Raw genomic sequence first — 22397 nt, forward strand, 5'->3', positions numbered from 1 at the left:
ACGCTACATTTAGAACCCTTACCTTTAATTTTCTGTATCATGTTCCATACCTTGGATTGTATGTAGGGTAAGTGTCATGCATCTTGATATACACAAGTTGTTGCACCTGCCACATTGTATTTAAGGTAAGTTTCATGCATCTTGATATACACTAGTTTTTGCACCTGCCTGATTGTATGTATGGTAAGTTTCATGCATCTTGATATACACAAGTTGTTGCACCTGCCAGATTGTATGTAAGGTAAGTCTTCTGTATATTGATATAACTAGTTGTTGTACCTGCCACATTGTATGTAAGGTAAGTTTCGTGTATATAGGTACACACTAGTTGTTGCACCTGCCTCATTGTATGTCAGTTTCATGTATATAGATATAACTAGTTGTTCTACCTGCCATATTGTATGTAAGGTAAGTTTCATGTACATAGATATACACTAGTTGTTGCACCTGCCACATTGTATTCCAGTTTCATGTATATAGATATAAGCAGTTGTTGTACCTGCCACATTGTATGTTAGGTTAGTTTCATGTATATAAAGATATAACTAGTTGTTGCACCTGCCACATTGTATGTAAGGTAAGTCTTCTGTATATTGGTATAACTAGTTGTTGTACCTGTCACATTGTATGTAAGGTAAGTTTCATGTATAAAGATATAACTAGTTGTTGAACCTGCCACATTGTATGTAAGGTAAGTCTCATGTATTTTTATAGAACTAGTTGTTTAGCTTGCCACATTGTATGTGAGGTACATTTCATGTATATAGATATAAGTAGTTGCACCTACTAAATTGTATGTTAGGTAAGTTTCATGTATATAGATATAACTAGTTGTTGCACCTGCCACATTGTATGTCAGCATCATGTACATAGATATAACTAGTTGTTGCACCTGCCACATTGTATGTAAGGTTAGTTTCATTTAAACAGATATAACTAGTTGTTGTATCTGCCACATTGTATGTAAGGTAAGTTTCATGTATATAGATAAACCTAGTTGTTGCACCTGCCACATTGTATGGCAGTTTCATGTATATAGATAAACACTCGTTGTTGCACCTGCCACATCGTATGTCAGCTTCATGTATATAGATATAACTAGTTGTTGTACCTGCCACATTGTATGTAAGATAAGTTTCATGTATATAGATATAACTAGTTGTTGCACCTGCCACATTGTATGTAAGGTTAGTTTCATTTAAACAGATATAACTAGTTGTTGTACCTGCCACATTGTATGTAAGGTAAGTTTCATGTATATAGATATACCTAGTTGTTGCACCTGCCACATTGTATGGCAGTTTCATGTATATAGATAAACACTCGTTGTTGCACCTGCCACATGGTATGTCAGTTTCATGTATATAGATATAACTAGTTGTTGTACCTGCCACATTGTATGTAAGGTTAGTTTCATGTATATAGATATAACTAGTTGTTGAACCTGCCATGTTGTATGTAAGGTAAGTTTCGTGAATATAGACATAACTAGTTGTTGAACCTGCCATGTTGTATGTAAGGTTAGTTTCATGTATATAGATATAACTAGTTGTTGAACCTGCCATGTTGTATGTAAGGTAGGTTTCGTGTATATAGATAAAGACTCGTTGCACATTCCATATTTGTATGTCAGTTTCAGGTATATAGATATAACTAGTTGTTCACCTGCCTCATTGTATGTAAGGTAAGGTATACATGTATCATCTATAAGTTTCAAGTTACGTGAACACTCAGTTGTTCTCCCAATCATGTATTTATATAGATTGAAGTCTAGACCGAGTCGATTTCAAAACAACTGAAGTCTGAAAACATAAGTATAGGTGCAGCATTGATGTGATTGGGGCTACCGTTATTAAAGCTTTGATACCCAACCAGTCCAAGCAATCAGCTCTAAATAACTGAATTATCAATAACACAGATATGTATCAGTGCCTTAAGAATTGTAAATGGCTGCATTTATGGGAGTTGTAAGGCTAGGCTAATACACGACCTAATTGTAGTAGGTGTGTTTTTGGTAGTTCTATTTTGCAGGTCTCGGTTTCACACGCCAAGACAATGTGCCGTAGACATGTATGTATGTATGTATGTATGTATGTATGTATGTATGTATGTGTGTGTGTGTGTGTGTGTGTGTGTGTGTGTGTGTGTGTGTGTGCGTGCGTGCGTGCGTGCGTGCGTGCGTGAGTGAGTGAGTGCGTGCTTGCGTGCATGCGTGCATGCGTGCATGTATGTTGGGGTGGGGGTGTACGTTGATGTAGGTTAGTTCTTGTGTGTAATACAGGACTAAAATATAATTCATGCTACAGTATTAAATAATGTTTGTACTTCCTCGTTTCCCGTAACAGGAATTTACGATGAATCGATTAGGAGAACCAGCATACTTGGAAGATGAAGGAGGCAGGACAGTGTGTTGCCACCGTGGATGGTACTCATGACAGCTATCACCAGGCCTCTGCCAACCCCTATCACACACACGCACGCACGCACGCACGCACGCACGCACGCACGCACGCACGCACGCACGCACGCACGCACGCACGCACGCACGCACGCACACACACACACACACACGCACGCACACACACACACACACACACTTTACTAAGTTTGGGTTTTAACGTGCGCTTTGACATATGCGTATTTCGCGCACGGACCCTCCAGGCCATTTAGTGATGTGGAAGGGTATGTCCGAAAGGGGGAGTCAATGAGTTTGTGAGGTAGTGTGGTTGTGTGTTTTTTTAATTTATGATTAATGATTTATTGCTAGCTTGTTTGTTGTGTTTTTTGTGTGTTTTTTTTAATAGCGGCGCACACTCACACACATGCTGCTTTTAATATAGTCATAAGTAACAAGGAACTATTTGATTGGATGGCTATTTTTAGCGTCGTGTCATTCGAATCTTTGGTTGAGAATGGGTCCAGAGTGTTTATCATAATAAAATTGAGATGTAACACACTAGATAATAGAGGACGGAGGTGTCGATTATACTCCCAAGTGTACCAAACGTATTCATGATAATTTATTAATGCAAAAGTATACATGGTGCTATAAATGTATTGAGAACTGAAAAGTGATAATAATTGTGACTATATGGACTTATATTCTGTGCATACAACAAACCTCTTGCTAAGACTAACCAGGGTAGCCAAATGTCATTATCATATCAGGGTAAGGGAAATCACATCACCAATTGTTTTATCCTATCGAATGCTGCACACGACTAAAATGAAATCTAACCAGAAATATCAACCGAGCGTTGTGTAAAGACCAATACTTTAATAACCCTGTTCCATGAAGAGTGTTATATTATATGTCATATTAATTAACTTTGGTATTTATGAACAAACAAGTCAGAAACATAATTTGATCAATCTAATTTCAAGAATTGTCGTCGTCCAAATTGCGAGGATACGTCAGGTAATCAGTTGTGACAGAGAGCGTGTACATTACGTATACTGGTGGGTGTGACGCGGACCAGTGAGGTAACAGATCAATACATGAAAATATCAGATTATTGATCTTGGTAATAATGCAAAAATCATATCCAAAAGAAAATGCATCACGTAGAAGGATGCAACATATATGTTAGTAATTCTCTTGACCGTATATCGTACTTCAGGTATTGGGCAATGGTAAACAGAATAGATCAACCCTTCAAAGACCCTTGTCCTGTCCTTGCCGCCCTTTTTGCCACAATGTCTTTAGACGTCTTATTTAAATCATACGCCAAACCAAGTTTTGCGCATGCGTCGATAAACACAGTGGTTAAATTGAGTCTCCAGGGTAGCTCGCTGGTTGCATAGTCCTGGGGGAAGGTGTGGTGGAAGTTGTGGAATCCTTCCCCGTTAGCGATCAGCGCTATGATGTAGTTGTCCGCAGGACGAATTTTCTCGTCATAAGGACGCATGCCACGTAGATGTGCATAACTGTTGACGAGGAAGGAGGTGTGCATGCCGAGGCAGTAGCGTAGGAAGACGGCGATGTAGACAGAGTTGTAGAACGTCTCCCCCCAGAAGTAGCAGGGCACTAGGGAGGGGATGGCGAACCAGAACACTCCCACCAACAGGACGTAGTACCTGTAGAGAAACCAGCATATTCAGTGTTGGGTTGTATATTATTCATATCTTATTGTTAACATTAGGCCCAGGGACACGGGTGCCCCAGTCGTCTAAGGCGCCGCCGTGAAGAGTTGCGTACTTCAGGCTGCAAAAAACCTATGATCGAGGTATAAAACCCTGATTCTCCCTGATTAGGTTTCACAAAAAGATGAGAGACTGACATGTTATTACTGAAATAGTGTTCGATGCGGCATATAATCAACCTCGAGGGCATCCCGAAAGAGTAAAGAGGGAATAAACGCAACAAACATGGAAATTAGTTTAATATTTTTCTCCTTTAAGGGATATATCACCCCTTAAGTGATGCTACGGGTCAGACTTTATCCCATGCACTCCATACTGTGTGCAGCATGTGACTGCAGTGAGCATCGAGTAGACATAATGTGTGACATGACTTCCTATCCCGTCATCATCATACCCCTACAGCATCATGTCATCAACCACTGGTTCGACTGCTCCAGACTGTTCTGTTCAAGCTGTCGGGATACACAAAGGATATAGTTCTATGGATACACAACGTCTTTATTACAATGACTGCGACATAAAGGTGTACATGTGTTCATCACTTGCTTGATAACGGTGTTAGTATAGATCTACACCGCAGCCATTGTAATAAAGAAGTTGTATATCCATATAACTGTATCCCTTGTTCATTGTATCAATGTATATAAGATAGCTACGCTATCAATCGCAAAGAACGATGAAGAACGAAGCAGTGTTTTATTGTACGACAAAAAACTCCCAATCGTCCTTTATTTCTTAAATAAACACGTCCCATTTTAATTATGGAAACCCATTTGTCCAGAAACTCTCAATGCTGTGTCTAGTCTCTGTCAAAGGTATTTACAAAATTGAACATGCTGTCCTCATGGGTACATAAAAAGGAAGAAAAAAATGTAAAAGAAATCTTTCGAAAACTCAAAATTTAAACTATGTCGCCCATGGGCGAGAATATTTTCCTTTGCTGAAAACTCATGTTTTTCTTTGGCAAATACATGAAGGTTTATCTACAAGCATCATGACACATGATTCAACTCATTTTAACTTAATTTAACTAATTTGTGGCGTTATTAGTGTTTCAAATACTTCAAGTTTGGTCAGTCCCTTTGAAGCATTGACTAATTGTGTGCAAAGGATATTGTATCATGTGAAATATATTTAATATTATATCATTACATTACTATTTAAAATGGGCCTTTGATTGGATGTTACCTTTATAGAAGTTTTACAAGTTTTACCTTTGTACATATATTGTAACAATCTTTATTGAATTTCCCATTTTATGTCTCGTTGTTACATTTCTATTTGTTACATTGTTTATGATGACTTACAAAGACGAGGCCACAGAGTGGAAGAACCCGGCCCGCCGCATCTTTGGTCTTGTGTATTGTAGTAAAATGTTAACGGCCTACGCTTTTAAGTGGATTTTGCGTTCCTTATACGTTCCATTATTCACAGTGGGCAATTAAGTGACACTAGGTGTGCGATATACAGGTACACGTGCACGTATTGTATGAAAACCCCCGATAACGTCTGGCTGAATGTCTCATATTCTAGTATCTTATTATATGCGGTGTCGAACTGACCAATGGGAATAATGTTTAAAGCCGATTGGGGAAGACTTGAGTGAATATTGTGACACGAAAGCAACTTTTGCCACTTTTGCTATGAAAAGATGGGAACAGTGTAGAAAAAACAACAGCTTTCTCATGGTAATTCCTATAATCTCATTAGTACGTTGTATCTAATTACAAGTGAGTAGGATTAAATTAATACCTTCAGCGCCTTCTGCGGGAGGCGCCCTATGAATATTCATGAGCCTATTTGTTATGCTAATAGACATGCATGACGTCACAATGAGAACGGAGTCATTATGCATGCATGTTAAGAATGTCAAGAATGCTGCCTTTGTTAAGAATGTCAAGAAGTCGGCCTTTGTAAAAATGTCATAGTTGAGGAATTCTTTAGGAATGCCAGCTACGTGGAATTCTTTAGAATGCCAGCTATGTGGAATTCTTTAGGAATGCTAGCTATGTGGAATGTAGTCGGGGTTGATACCTTCAGATGTACACTAGAATGATCGTCATCAAACGGAATGTCAGCCTATCGTGAAAGAATGAAACAGTCCTCGATCTCTTGATATAGCTACTAGCTAGTAGAATGTCGTCATCGAGACGAAGAGGAGAATGTACGAATTCATTCACCATTTGATCATCACAGTCGACTGCCAGGAAATATATATTATTTTTTTGTCTAACAAAATACAGCGGACCTTTCATTTTTGGATGGAAAAATCTGATTTAACCAATACCATCAATCATGTTCACTAAATTAAATGAATAAAAAGAGTATAGTTTTATAAAATATGTCTCTACTTTATTCACGCCGTGATATATTTAGTTGTAAAATGTCAGTCTTGTTCTTATTTTCCATCTTAATTTTCAACTCTGTGATAAATTTCGTCGTAAAAAGTCAGTCTTGTTCTTATTTTCAATCTTAATTTTCAACTCTGTGATATATTTCGTTGTAAGAAGTCAGTCTTATTCTTATTTTCCATCTTAATTTTCAACTCTGTGATATATTTCGTCGTAAAAAGTTTTCTCATGTACATTATTTGATGATAATAGGTGAACAGTTTTCCCATGTACATGATTAAATGCATAGTGATGATTAAAATTATATATGCCGGATTGATGTAAATATTGGAAGTGTATAAAATGGTATTTGCAAGTCACAGTTGCAAACTCACCCATAAAACTACTCCAGGCACTACTCAAACTATACAATCTTATCTACCTAAACGGACAGGTTCCTCACTCCCTGGAAACAGGCCCAAGTCATTTCAATCCCTAAACCTAATAAACAAGCTAGTCAAGCTACCTCATATAGACCAATATCCCTAACGTCAAACTTATGTAAAGTAATGGAATCAATGGCTAAAAATAGATTACAACATTACCTAACCCAAAATAACATCATAAACCCAGATCAAAGCGGTTTCACTCCTTGCCGCTCAACCCTAGATAACATCGCCCGACTAGAGCAAGATATTAAGACAGGACAATTAAATAAACAATATACCACAGGCATCTTCTAAGACTTCTCTAAAGCTTTCGACATGGTATGGCACGACGGGCTAATACAAAAACTTAAAAAATAGGACTCAAAGGTCAGATAATAAACTACATTCAGGACTTCCTAAACAATCGTAAAATTACCGTGGGTATAGACCAAACACTATCGGACCAATGTCCCCTAGAAATTGGCACTCCCCAGGGCAGTATCCGCAGCCCCAGACTCTTCAATATAATTATAAACGATCTATTCGAGGGCCTATCCCCTAAAGTAAACACATCAAAATTCGCGGATGATGGAGCCCTCTGGATCCGCACTAAAAGGATTGAAATGGACCAAAATTTACTCCAAAAATCTCTTAATAAAATACAACAATGGGCTGACAAATGGGGCTTCTCCCTTAACTCAGAAAAAAACAACAGGAATAGTATTCAAACATAAAAAGATGAAACCCGCCTCCCCAATCCTCCAGCTAAACAACCATACAATCAAATTTCAAAAACAAACCAAAGTCTTAGGACTTATTTTCGATGAACATCTCACCTGGGATGCTCACATCCAAAACCTAACAACTAAATGCAATAAAGACATAAACACCCTAAGATGCCTAACTGGCTCTAACTGGGGAGCCTCCACAGATACCCTCCTCTCTCTCTACATATCACTAATTAGATCAAAACTAGACTACGGCTGCGCCATATACAACACCCTAAACAACACTCTATCTAAAAAACTTGACTCAATACAATATCAGGCTCTCAAGCTTACTACACGCACCCAACATGGCACCTCCTACACTTCACCTCAGGCCTTAACAGGAGAAATGCCACTAAGTCTACGCAGGGAACAGCTAAGCTTAAATTTCTGGGCCGCGTCCCAATCAAACCCTCTCATCAAAAACTTAATAAACCAAAATATCAGCCCCCAAAACCAAGCTCTAGCTCGTAAACACCCCTTACTTACCCCAATATCCCAAAGAAAAACAAACTACCTAAATGAACACCAAATTAAAAATCTTAAACAAAACTGCAAACAATCAAGTATCATCACCCCTAAACTTAAAATAGACACAACACTAGCTAGCCAAATAAAGAAACAAACCGACCCAAACATAGCTAAAACCACCACACTAGCATACATACACGAAAATTGGCCAAATTGGTGTCACATTTACACGGACGGATCTTCAGATCCGACCTCCAAACACACAGGTTTCGGAGTCCATACCACACAACCAACTAAAACCACGCAATCCTCCCGACTCCCAAACAACCAATCAATATTCATGGCAGAACTAATGGGCATGGCCTCAGCCCTCCATAATCAAGAATCCCAAAACCACAAAAAATCCTAATACTTACCGACTCCCTAAGTGGACTGCGAGCCCTCCAAAACAAAAATACCAAAAACCGACCTAAATTAATAAATCAAATACTTAAAAGCTCCAACGACCTAACGAAGGCAGGCAAACAAATAACTTTCTTGTGGAAACCCGCCCACGTAGGAATATATGGTAATGAAACCGCCGTAAAGGCAGCCAAACTATCCCTCAAAATCCCAGAAATAAGCTTAAACTTACCCATCTCAAAATCAGAAATTAAAAGCGTAAACAAGCAAAAAATCACCAAAAATGGCATAACCTATATCTAAACTCAAATAGCCAAATAAAAAAAGTACTCAGCAAACCACTAACCAAACCAAAAAGTCTCCATCCATAAAAAAAAAAAATCGACAGAGTAATCATTAAACTCCAAACAGGACACACCAACCTAAATAAACACCTAAAATTTTTTTAAAAAACACACTACAGGTAACTGCCCACACTGCAAACAACTAGAAACCCCAGAACACGCACTCATCCACTGCACACATTACCTAACACATCGAACCGCATTGCAAACCACCCTCAATCTAAACAAGGCTCTCACTCTAGAAGCAATACTAAACCCACAAAATAAACTAGAAAACTTCAAGGCCTTAGGCGTATTCTTAATGAAAACGGAACTAATAAAACGCATCTAAAAACACTTTAATCTACCAAATCAAAATCACATAAACAAACAAACATCCACCATACCCAGCTCCCTTAGTTCTACTCCCCAACCCCATCGGCATCTATTCCAAATCTCAAAATTCCCAAATTCTATATAAGCAACCCCTAAAACCCCCTCTTGGGTTGCACACACCACTTTCGCCCCTTTCGGAAACACATTAAATGGCCTGGCCGGGCCCGTGTGCGAAATACGCATCAGTGGGAAAGCGCACGTTATATCTCCAAAGTAAGTAAGTAAGTAAGTAAGTTGCTAGTGCCATTCGATTGGTGCAGTTTAGTGTGGATTGGTGTGTTGTTCTGTGTTGCTGGTAATGTGTGCAATATAGTATTACGTGTTCAGGAGTTTATTTTAAGTTGCAGTGGGGGCATTTACTGGTTTGGTGGGTTTTTTTTAATTTGGTGTAGGTGGGAGTTTAACTTAGTGTGGTCTGTTTGTAGTTTAGTAGGTTGTTTTTGTTTTTGTTTTTTTTTGCTTTTTGTAGCAGGTGTACTCACCCTTGGTGTTGTTATAAGGTGAAAAAAGCTGCAGCTCACTGCATTGCTTGGTTATAGTCTCTCTGACTAAAGTGGACATGTGCAGCTGAACTCTTCACAGAGTGATCACTGCTCGATTTGTGTCTGAAATGCCCAAAGATTCCAGACAATAATATCCCAAGAATAAATCCCCGTGCGTCTGCCTTCTCTCGTTCACCTTCGTAATCCTTGATCATGACAGAGTTCTGAAATTCAATGACTATGTTGCTGAACAGTAGATAGAATCTGATTGACGTATTGTGTTGAACCATTTGACACCATGGGTTTCAGGACCAACCATCACTAGACGTACTTATATATCACATGGTAGACGTACTTACTAAACTTGAAAGTGATAAAACTGTACTGAGAGGTGTTAATAAACAATATAAAAAAACTGTGAAAATTGATTATAACAATTACATGAGAAAGACTAAAAACAAATTCAAACAAATGGCGAAAGAAGATCCAAGACAATTTTGGAAATACTTTTAAAAAATCAAGAGTTTGACAAAAACATATCAATTGACCAACTATATGCTTTTTTAAATAACTTAACGCAAATGATGTTGATGAAAATGAGTGTACACCAATTATAGATCTCCAATCTGATAATGAAGAACTTAGGCAATTCACTGTTACAGAAATATTACAGGCAATCAATTCACTTAAAAAGAGAAAAAGTGTTGGAATTGATAAGATAGAAAACGAGTACCTCATCTCGAGTAGAGACGTAATGATCAATGTTTATCATGAAACTGTTTAATCTAATTCTTGAAAGTGGAAAATTTCCAAAATCATGGATGGTTGGTATGAACTGACCTATTTATTAAAAGCAAGGTGACCCCTCCAAACCTGAAAATTATCGCCCAATTACCATATTATCTTGTCTTGGTAAATTGTTCACTAGTGATTGTTTTGAACAATCGCTTGCCATCTTTTACAAATGATAATTATATTATTTCAGAAATACAAGCTGGCTTCAGGAAAGGTTACAGTACTGTTGACCAGATTTTTGTACTCTATGGTTTATTAGATATTTTAAGGGCGAGTAAACAGAAATTGTAGTGCGCATTTGTGGATTTCCAAAAGGTCTTTGACAACGTTTGACGAATCGGAAAGCTCATATCATATGGTAACTCTGGAAGAATATTTAATCTTGTTCATAATATGTATTCAAATATGAAATCTTGTGTTGTTCATGATGGAGACATATCAGGATATTTTAGTTATAACAAGGGAGTTCGGCAGGGTGAAAATCTGTCACCATTACTGTTTGCAATATATTTAAATGACGTTGAAACCTTTTTGAGAGCCCACAGCTGTAAAGGTGTATCCCTTGAAACTTCTGTTGGGGTTTTGCAACTACTGTTATTATTGTACGCAGACGATACTGTCATGTTTTCGGAAAACCCTATTGACTTACTAAATAGTCTTAACGTCTTCTTAAAATACTGCGAAGATTGGAAACTGAAGGTTAATCTAAATAAAACAAAGATAGTAATCTTTGGTTCTGGCACCCCCAAAAAGAGTAAACTTGACTTTAAATTTGGAAATAAAATAATCGAAATAACAGACTGTTATACATATTTGGAATTGCTTTCAATAAAAAAAAGATCTTTTACACAAGCCATCAAAAGGTTAAGAGAACAATATCTAAAAGCCTCGTTTGCTTTATTATCCAAAGCCAGAAATGTATGTCTCCCAACAGAATGTCTGCTATTCGCCTCTGGCCACATGGAAGCGCCTATAGCAATGTATGGTTGCGAAGTGTGGGGTTTCAGTGACCTCACTTGCGTAGGAGGAGTTCATAAAATGTTCCTAAAGTATATACTCCATTTAAGAAAAAGTACTTCATCATACAGGTTGTATGGTGAGACTGGTAGAACCCCTCTAACAATGAGTATCAAGAAGCGAAGGGTTGCATTCTGGTACAAAACTGTATCCTGTACGAATAATAAAAAGCTTACCGTAATGATCTATAATATACTTTCCTAGATGTATATCACAAACAATTACCATTCTAAATGGATCAGGTGTATCAAGGATATATTGGATTGTCGTGGTTTAAGCTTTGTATGGTTAAATCAAAGTGTTGGCAACAGACAATGGTTGTTGTCCAATGTAGAAAGTAGGCGTAAAGACCAGTTTATACAGGGATGGCACAACGACCAAACTATGTCATCAAGATGAAAATTTTACTCTTGTATCAAACCAGAGATTGGCCTTATAACCTTATATTTATAAAAATGATAAACTTGTTACCATTGACTAAGTTTAGAACCAGCAATCACTCTCTACCCGTTCAGAAGGGACGATGGATAGATTTACCCTACGTTGATAGGATCTGTCCACGTTGTAATACGGTGACAGATGTGGATTCCAGACAATAATAACCAAAAGAATAAATCAAAATGCGTCTGCCTTCCCTCGTTCATTTCGTAAACCTTAATCATCTGAAATTCAATGACTATGTTGCTGAACAGTAGATAGAATCTGATGGACGTATTGTGTGGAACCATTTTGACACCATCGGTTCCAGGACCAACCACCACTGGGAAGAGTGGCACTCTAAGCTGAAAAAATGTTTGGTCCGAACAAACCCAACATCTACAAGTTTGTAAGTTTGTAGACATCATTAAGAAGAAATTAACACTCCCATGCAGAGATCTGTCTCCAAATTCAGGCCGGTGACAGGCTGTTAATAAAGAGAAGAAAATATCGCAACCCCGACACAAGTATGCTCAGTAAAACAATGCGTGAGTGAGTGAGTATGGTTTTACGCCTCTTTTAGCGATATTCCAGCAATATCACGTCGGGGGACACCAGAAATGGGCTTCACACATTGTACCCATGTCGGGAATCGAACCCGGGTCTTCGGCGTGACGAGCGAACGCTTTAACCACTAGGCTACCCGACCGCCCTGTTAAACAATGAACTTACGACCAGAAGAAAACACTCCAGTTGAGTGTGCCGATGCTGTATCTCAACCGTGTTGGCCTGTAAACTTGTTTGAAGATGTATGTAGATCGTAATCCTTAAACATTTTAAAAAAATGCATAATCATATAGTTAATTTTAATATAAACCGTATCTTAATTTGTTCTTGTGCTGTATCGTATCGTGTATTTCATTTGTATGTGTGTAATGTGTATTGGTATAAATGAATACTTATACCGCATATTCTGCAACAGACTATAAATAATCAATTGTCGGGAATCGAACCCGGGTCTTCGGCGTGACGAGCGAACGCTTTAACCACTAGGCTACCCGACCGCCCCAAATGAAGTCATGAATTTATATAGCAGAAGTCTAAGAAGATGCCTGTGGTATATTGTTTATTTAGTTGTCCTGTCTTAATATCTTGCTCTAGTCGGGCGATGTTATCTAGGGTTGAGCGGCAAGGAGTGAAACCGCTTTGATCTGGGTTTATGATGTTATTTTGGGTTAGGTAATGTTGTAATCTATTTTTAGCCATTGATTCCATTACTTTACATAAGTTTGACGTTAGGGATATTGGTCTATATGAGGTAGCTTGACTAGCTTGTTTATTAGGTTTAGGGATTGAAATGACTTGGGCCTGTTTCCAGGGAGTGAGGAACCTGTCCGTTTAGGTAGATAAGATTGTATAGTTTGAGTAGTGCCTGGAGTAGTTTTATGGGTGAGTTTGCAACTGTGACTTGCAAATGCCATTTTATACACTTCCAATATTTACATCAATCCGGCATATATAATTTTAATCATCACTATGCATTTAATCATGTACATGGGAAAACTGTTCACCTATTATCATCAAATAATGTACATGAGAAAACTTTTTACGACGAAATATATCACAGAGTTGAAAATTAAGATGGAAAATAAGAATAAGACTGACTTCTTACGACGAAATATATCACAGAGTTGAAAATTAAGATTGAAAATAAGAATAAGACTGACTTTTTACGACGAAATATATCACAGAGTTGAAAATTAAGATGGAAAATAAGAATAAGACTGACTTTTTACAACGAAATATATCACAGAGTTGAAAATTAAGATTGAAAATAAGAACAAGACTGACTTTTTGCAACGAAATATATCACAGAGTTGAGAATTAAGATTGAATATAAGAACAAGACTGACTTTTTACAACGAAATATATCACAGAGTTGAAAATTAAGATGGAAAATAAGAACAAGACTGACTTTTTACAACGAAATATATCACAGAGTTGAAAATTAAGATGGAAAATAAGAACAAGACTGACTTTTTACAACAAAATTTATCACAGAGTTGAAAATTAAGATGGAAAATAAGAATGAGACTGACTTTTTACAACGAAATATATCACGGCGTGAATAAAGTAGAGACATATTTTATAAAACTATACTCTTTTTATTCATTAAATTTAGTGAACATGATTGATGGTATTGGTTAAATCAGATTTTTTCCATCCAAAAATGAAAGGTCCGCTGTACTTTGTTAGACAAAAAAATAATATATATTTCCTGGCAGTCGACTGTGATGATCAAATGGTGAATGAATTCGTACATTCTCCTCTTCGTCTCTATGACGACATTCTACTAGCTAGTAGCTATATCAAGAGATCGAGGACTGTTTCATTCTTTCACGATAGGCTGACATTCCGTTTGATGACGATCATTCTAGTGTACATCTGAAGGTATCAACCCCGACTACATTCCACATAGCTGGCATTCCTAAAGAAATCCAAATTTCTTCAAGAAAGGGATGACATTCCATTTGATGATGATCATTCTAGTATACATTTGAAGAATTCTACCCGGACTACATTCCACATAGCTAGCATTCCTAAAGAATTCCACATAGCTGGCATTCTAAAGAATTCCACGTAGCTGGCATTCCTAAAGAATTCCTCAACTATGACACTTTTACAAAGGCCGACTTCTTGACATTCTTAACAAAGGCCGCATTCTTGACATTCTTAACATGCATGCATAATGACTCCGTTCTCATTGTGACGTCATGCATGTCTATTAGCATAACAAATAGGCTCATGAATATTCATAGGGCGCCTCCCGCAGAAGGCGCTGAAGGTATTAATTTAATCCTACTCACTTGTAATTAGATACAACGTACTAATGAGATTATAGGAATTACCATGAGAAAGCTGTTGTTTTTTCTACACTGTTCCCATCTTTTCATAGCAAAAGTGGCAAAAGTTGCTTTCGTGTCACAATATTCACTCAAGTCTTCCCCAATCGGCTTTAAACATTATTCCCATTGGTCACTGTGAATAATGGAACGTATAAGGAACGCAAAATCCACTTAAAAGCGTAGGCCGTTAACATTTTACTACAATACACAAGACCAAAGATGCGGCGGGCCGGGTTCTTCCACTCTGTGGCCTCGTCTTTGTAAGTCATCATAAACAATGTAACAAATAGAAATGTAACAACGAGACATAAAATGGGAAATGAGAAAATGAGAAAGAAACTAACTAAACTTTAATGTTGTGGAATACAACGCCAATGATTTGGAGTACGCTCGCATGAATTCGTATGATAAACTACAAATATTTTTGAGAGGTGAGGGTTCATAAAATATCGTTACAATATGTACTCAAGGTCAAATTTGTAAATCTTCTATAAAGGCAACATCCAACCAAAGGTCCATTTTAAATATTAATGTGATGACATAGTATTAAGTATATTTCACATGATACAATATACTTTGCACACAATTAGTTAATGCTTCAAAGGGACTAACCAAAACATGGGCGAAATATTTTAATAACGCCGCAAATTAGTTGAAATAAGTCAAAATGAGTTGAATCATGTGTCATGATGCTTGTAGATAAACCTTTATGTATTTGTTAAAGAAAAACATGATTTTTGAGCAAAGGAAAATATTCTCGCCCATGGGCGACATAGTTTAAATTTTGAGTTTTCGAAAGATTTCTTTTACATTATTTTCTTTTCTTTTTATGTACCAAAGAGAACAGCATGTTCAATTTTGTAAATACCTTTGACAGATACTGGCCACAGCATAGAGAGTTTCTGGAAAATTGGGTCTCCATAATTAAAATGGGACGTGTTAATATAACTTTCCCCTTCCATTCACCCAAACGAAAGTGTTTGTTGTATGCAAAGGTACGTAAATCGATTCGGAACAACACTTTCCCCGATATTCTGTAATGTGCACTCTTGACACAACTAAATGTCACTTAAAGCAGTTGTCGTGATATAGGAGGTGTAATGCTGACTTTAGCTCAAACTGGCATTTACTCACTGGTTTACTGCTTGCATTACTACATTGTTCCCGAAAGCCTGCTGTTTGCTGGTACAGAAAGACTCGTTCACAGGTGTTTTTTAAGGTACCTACGCGTTAAGTCGCAAAGAACCTCGATTACGAGGTTCACCCAACGTTCACTTCAGCGGAAGTGTCCTCAAATCTTTACACAGAGAGCTATCGATCTTAAAGAGAATGAACTGTATAAAATTGTGTAAAATTGTGTACCGTTTCTGAAACATGACAACTTTGTCATTGAGCAAATCAGACATGTCGAGTTGCTTCCCTTTGGCAATCACATCCGGATGTTTCTTAACCATGAGCCACCCAATGTGCGAGAAGAAGAAGCCCCGAGTGGCATTGTGAGGGTCGCCGTTGGTATCAGAACACTTGTGGTGAACTCGGTGGTCACGGGACCACTCGAAAATTGAATTCTGTAGAGAAAAATAATATGTGAACAACCAATGAGCATCGTGACATGCAGAGTGATAATTTGCAAAGAGTGACGGGAGGTACGAGGGGGAGTGTTTTTTTTTTTTAAAAAACAAAACAATAACGACTCGTTCCAGAATATACTGGAAAAGAAAACAACAACATTTGTTAACTGTGTCGTGAAAAAATATGATTTCGGCTCCCCTTTACGTTAATTGAAAAATTAATGAAAATCCCGATACGCCTCGACACCAGGATAAATACGACCACATGCCAACTTTTCATTCAAACATTGAAGGTTCACAATTGTTGACGTTGTACGCATGCGATTATGGTTAATGTCTCAGGCCGCGGTACCCTTTGTTTCAGTCTAGTATTGAATATCAATCATTGGTGACGATGTAAGCATGTAGTAACAGAAAGTGATTCACGCCTTGGTAACATGTTTTTCAAGACTAGTATTGAAAATCAATCATTGGTGACGATGTTAGTGTATCGGTCCCGTGATGGGATTCGAACCACGGACCTTCTGATCACAGGTCGGACGCCTTGTCCAAATGACCAAATTGGTTATACCCGTCAACAAGGCTGACAAGGTAAGGATGTCATCTGTGGGATGACTCCACGTCCTGCTACATTAGCATGTCGTAACGGTTATTGAGTCAGGTAGGGATCAAGATTATTTTGTTATAACAGTTATGCAAGTAACCTGGAAAGCTCCTGTTTGAAATATTGCAAGGAGGACCTTGAGTGGAAGCCGTGCCTTGTAGGATCGATGAGCCCACAGTCGGTGAACGCCCGCTGTTATGCCGAGGTCAGTGACAACCAGGACAGCGTAACCTGTAAGACAGAGGACAATTAAGTACTGGGATTTATCATATTATGTTAAAATACGTCGCTAGTCGATTGTGCTACAGTTTTGGACCTATTCGGGGGATTGCCTAAAAGTCGGGCCGGGACGGGCCAAGACGGGCCAAAGTTGTATTGGCTAATTACTCCATTATCGACAACCATACCTACATATTATTGATGCAACATACACACTTGACAGTAATGAACAATCACCAACCAAAAACGTGCACCATAATTAGGTGATTCGGAGTAAATCGCTTGAAAACCAGAAAGTGGAGCTGTGTGTAAGAGTCGATGATCTAGGTAAAAGAGCAATCGTTATAGGATAGTACTACATCTAAGTAAACAACACTTAATAATGTCACTGATCATCGTATTTAAAGCAGATACGTTGGTTAAAGTAGACCTCTTCTCCCCAAACTCTCAACAGTCTCACAAGTGTTCAACTTTAAACACACAGATGTAACATCAAATGTATACCAGCAACATTAAGAAACTGTGCACGGAGAAAATATAGATATAAGGGCACACCGTCCATATATGAAATATAGGTTTGAACACAGCAATTATTGGAGACATTCAAACGCTCATGCACGTGCCATGCGATATGACGTCATTGATGGGGGCCTATGGACGTGCAATGTGTTACTGCACGTGCATCCTGTGCAGCTGTACACAGCATGTGAAACTCAAAATTCGCTGTCACTTTGGAAAGCATGATCTGTGCCAAGATTGACAGCTGCACAGCGTCATGAAGCCATTGGAATGATCCGATCAGGAATGAGGCAACAACAGGTGGCAACACATTTCCAATGCCATCGTAACACGATATCGGCATTGGTGAGGCGTTATCAGAACACAAATGACGTTGCCGACCACCCACGTTCAGGACGTCCCCGAGTAACGACGCCAAGACAGGACAGATGGATTCGAGTTACACATCTCCGACACGGGTTCCAAAAGGCAGTATCGACGTCCCAGACATATCCTGTACTGCCCCGTATCCATCCCAACACTCTCAGGAATCGTTTATGTCAGTACGGGATTCGACCACGACGCCCTGCCATACGTCCCATCCTGACACACCGTCATCGAGTCAACCGTCTAAGATGGTGTCGAAATCATGTTCGCCAACCTCGAATATGGAGGAGAAATGTTGTCTTTACAGATGAATCGAGGTTCAACATTTCCCACAGTGACGGGCGCCAACGTGTTTACCGGCGTTTTGGAGAACGTTATGCACGCAACTGTATTGTGGAGAGGAATCGTTTTGGAGGTGGCTCTGTGATGATTTGGGGTGGGATAACAGCACGGCACCGAACCCCTTTGGTGGTTGTTCAGGGCAATCTCACCGGTGTTGGCTACTGAGATCAGATTCTTAGGCCTGTGGTCATTCCTTTCCTGCAACGTCATGGCCCGGGATTGACATTTCAACAGGACAACGCTCGTCCTCACACGGCTAGGGTCGCAATGGATTTCCTTCACCATAACAATGTCATGTTACTGCTATGGCCTGCAATTTCTCCAGATCTCTCCCCAATAGAGCATGTGTGGGATGACATGGAGCGCCGTCTGCGTCGTCTTCCACGTCCTCCAGATAACGTCCGTGACTTGGCACAGGATTTGAGGAGGATATGGCAGGCCATTCCCCAGGCCTTCCATGCCCATTTGGTGGACTCCATGCGTCGCCGATGCACTGCTGTGATTCACGCACAGGGTAGTCATACCCGTTATTGACTTAGTGACTTTGTCGTATGACCCCCTACTCCATTTTGATCTTCTGACGTCATCGTAACAGATGTTGTTTAGGTCCCGTTGACATTTTCTTATGGTCCGATCATTCAGCTGCTACAGCGTCTGCATCATTTTGTTCTTGCTGTGTTGTATGTCAATCCAGAATATATTTTCTCCGTGCACAGTTTCTTTATGTGGCTAGTATATTTACATTTATAGACTAGTATAATATCTACCTATATACAAATTTGGTCAGCTTAATGTGGGAGGACCACTGAAAACCATGAGCACGGGTATAGTGCTGACCAACCTAGAAACATAATCGGGGCGAACCGGGATTCGAACCCACAATCATAGGTTTCTGGCGTGCACAAGGGACGCAACTCTGCACAGCGAATCGCGGCGTCTTAGACGACTGAGTCACTCGTGCCCCCTATAATCTCAGAAGGTAACTAAAATGTAATCATGAATTTACCTGTGAGGGTTGAGAATGCATTTACAAAAATGATTCACATGCACTCATAGAACAAACGAAGACGAAAGACGAAGCCCTACCAAACTCTTATCGACCTATCTCACTCACCTCAAACATGTGCAAGGCCATGGAAGCCATGGTTACAAAAAGGCTCATGCATCATCTTGAAACTGGCAATCACATAAAACCTGACCAAAGTGGCTTCAGATCATATTCTAAGACTGGAAAATGAAATAAAAAAAGCTCAATTAAACAGACAATACCGAGACGCAGTATTTCTGGACTTCAGCAAAGCCTTCGACATGGTATGGCATGACGAACTCACCTCAAAACTAGCTCAAAATGGAGTAGAAGGGAACATGGCAAACTTCATAGACAGCTTTCTGCAAGACAGGTCGCTATCAGTTGAAATAGGGAACAATCGATCTGATCCCATGGCACTGGACAATGGCACGCCACAAGGCAGCATTATAAGCCCAACCCTGATTACTATCAAGATCAATGATCTTTTTGACCATGTCAGCTCTCCTACCCAAACTTCTAAATTCGCTGATGACGGAGCAATATGGGTAAAGTACAGAGATATTTCACAAATCAGAAAAAAACTCCAGTCAGCCCTGGACGGAGTAGATCAATGGTGCAATAAATGGGGATTCCCCCTTTCAAGTGAAAAAAACTGTTGGAGTTCTATTCAAACGCCAGGGGAAAGATGCTATGATACCTCGTGTCTCCATAAAAGGCAAACCAATCAAATTCGAAAAATCTGCAATATTTCTTGTGGTGATCCTTGATCAACACTTCACTTGGCGCAAACATATAGAATATGTGGAAAACAGATGTCAAAAAGACCTGACCGTATTACGGGCAATTTCAGGCACATCGAGGGACACTCAGTTGGACCTCTACAAATCACTTATCAGATCAAAAAAGGACTATGGTTGTGAGGCCTTTGACTCAGCATCAAATACTGTCTTGAGCTGCCTAGACAGAATACAATACAAAGCCCTAATGCTGGCCACAGGCGCAGCAACAGGCACCTCACCAGAAGCACTACAAGTAGAAACGGGAGAACTCCTATTGAAACTAAGAAGAGAACAGGCAATATTATCGTTCTGGGGACGAACATCAAACCCTTTGGTTAAAAAGATATGGCCACACAAAAACACTCGAGATGAAGCCCTAGCTCGAAAAAATCCCTCACTAAAGCCATCTGTGAGTCACAATTGTGATGACTATCAGCCTCCAGAAAGTCACTACAAAGGGTTACATCCTCCCTGGACTTTAAAAACTCCCAAAGATGACACTGATTTAACATCAGAAGTCACTAAAAGAGAAAACCCAACCCTACTACGATCAGTAGCTATCACTAAAATTCAAACTACCTGGGACAGCTGGGCCCATATATACACTGATGGATCCAAGAATCCTATCAACAACAGGATCCATATCCGCTTGCCTGATGGTCAGTCAGTATTCACGGCTGAATTGGGGGCAATTCATCATGCACTCAAACTCATACTGGAACTTCCGGAAGCAAAGGCAGTCGTCCTATCAGACTCAAGCCATCAGTGGCAGAAACTCCAGGCCAAACACAGTCAACAATATTCTATACGAATATACAAAACTATCGGAACAAGGGCTACAGGTGGAGCTGTGTTGGATCCCCTGTCACATAGATATTCATTGAAATGAAAAAGCAGACTCACTGGCGAAGCTAGCTCTAGACAAAGCGGATATACAGCCTATTCCCTTTAGTAAACTAGAGATATAAAGCAAAATCAAAGCCTCCATAGCAGAGAGATGGCAAGCCCAATGGGACGCAAGCCAGATCGGCAGATGGCTATACCAAATTCAACCCAAAATCCAACAAAAGCAAAACTCATACTCGAATGAAAGGAAAATTGAAATTGCTATCTAACGCCACAGACTCGGTCACAAAAAGCACTATGAGAAGGTTTGTTCATCTTGCAATCAGGCTGAAACCATTGCTCACGTGTTACTAGAATGTCAAGACCATGCCCCAGCCCGGGCTAGGTTAAAACAAGAATTGCAGTTAGATCCGCTATCTGTCATAGATCTCCTAAAGCCAAGAGATGCAACAGCGAAGGCCAAACTAACTCTATTTCTGAGAGATGGACAGCTACTCGAATGTATATAAACAGAGCAGCCAAGGATAAAAATGAAATCATATTAATATACGAAAATAGAAATCATATCAATACAAAAACAGAAATTATGTGAACACCAAACTCACAATAGATATGTGTACCCTACTCACACACAGGAGTCCCAAAGAGGGACAGGTCAGCCGAAATTGCTTAGGCAGAAGGCGACCTCTTAAACGCTTAATGTAACAACAACATCACCATCCTATTCCAAATAGCACGATCTGACAATGACTGCAGTACTTGTTGGCGACTCTTTGGTCAAATATCTTGGACGGCACACGGTGAAAGAAGGCATAGTGACTAGATCTCTGTCAGGAGCCAAAGTGGCTGACGTTCCAAATTTCCTCTAGGGCACTGAGAGGTATAAGGTAGGAGATGTCTTCATATCATATCAGTTAAAGGAAGTAACATTTTTCACATTTTGAGGACTTTTTCACGCACGTAGTATTGAATAATCAGTCATCATAAACTCACCACAATGATAATTGAAACCGGTTTTAATGGTAGATACAGACACTGTGTGTATTTCCAAAAACGTACCTTACTTTGGGTTTCTGTAAAAGATACATCTGAAGTGACCGTTATTTTAACATTGTTTTCAGTTTGTCTTTGTCCGTGTTGGGATCAATGACCTGGCTTACATTCCCAGGACGCCGTGACAGGTCTTGGACTACTTCACCAAACTGGTCGGCTTATTAAGGGTACCGAACCCACTGACAGCCCGG

At 39.2% G+C, this 22397-nt stretch overlaps 1 protein-coding gene across 1 annotated transcript in view; it reads right to left on the minus strand.

Moving 5' to 3' along the window:
• Positions 1–3048: 3048 nt before the first annotated feature.
• LOC139469211 (stearoyl-CoA desaturase-like) overlaps positions 3049–22397 on the minus strand; it is a 28034-nt gene continuing 8685 nt past the window's right edge. Inside the window, exons 3-5 of the mRNA XM_071251348.1 lie at positions 17153–17283; positions 16240–16445; positions 3049–4077 (exon numbers count right to left, since the gene is read on the minus strand). Coding sequence (XP_071107449.1) covers positions 3648–4077; positions 16240–16445; positions 17153–17283 — 767 coding nt within the window. The 3' untranslated portion in view covers positions 3049–3647. The remainder of the gene's footprint in view (positions 4078–16239; positions 16446–17152; positions 17284–22397) is intronic.

The sequence above is a fragment of the Haliotis cracherodii genome, unplaced genomic scaffold (assembly GCF_022045235.1).
Source record: "Haliotis cracherodii isolate W230 unplaced genomic scaffold, xgHalCrac1.p SCAF_2, whole genome shotgun sequence".
Lineage (NCBI taxonomy): Eukaryota > Metazoa > Mollusca > Gastropoda > Lepetellida > Haliotidae > Haliotis > Haliotis cracherodii.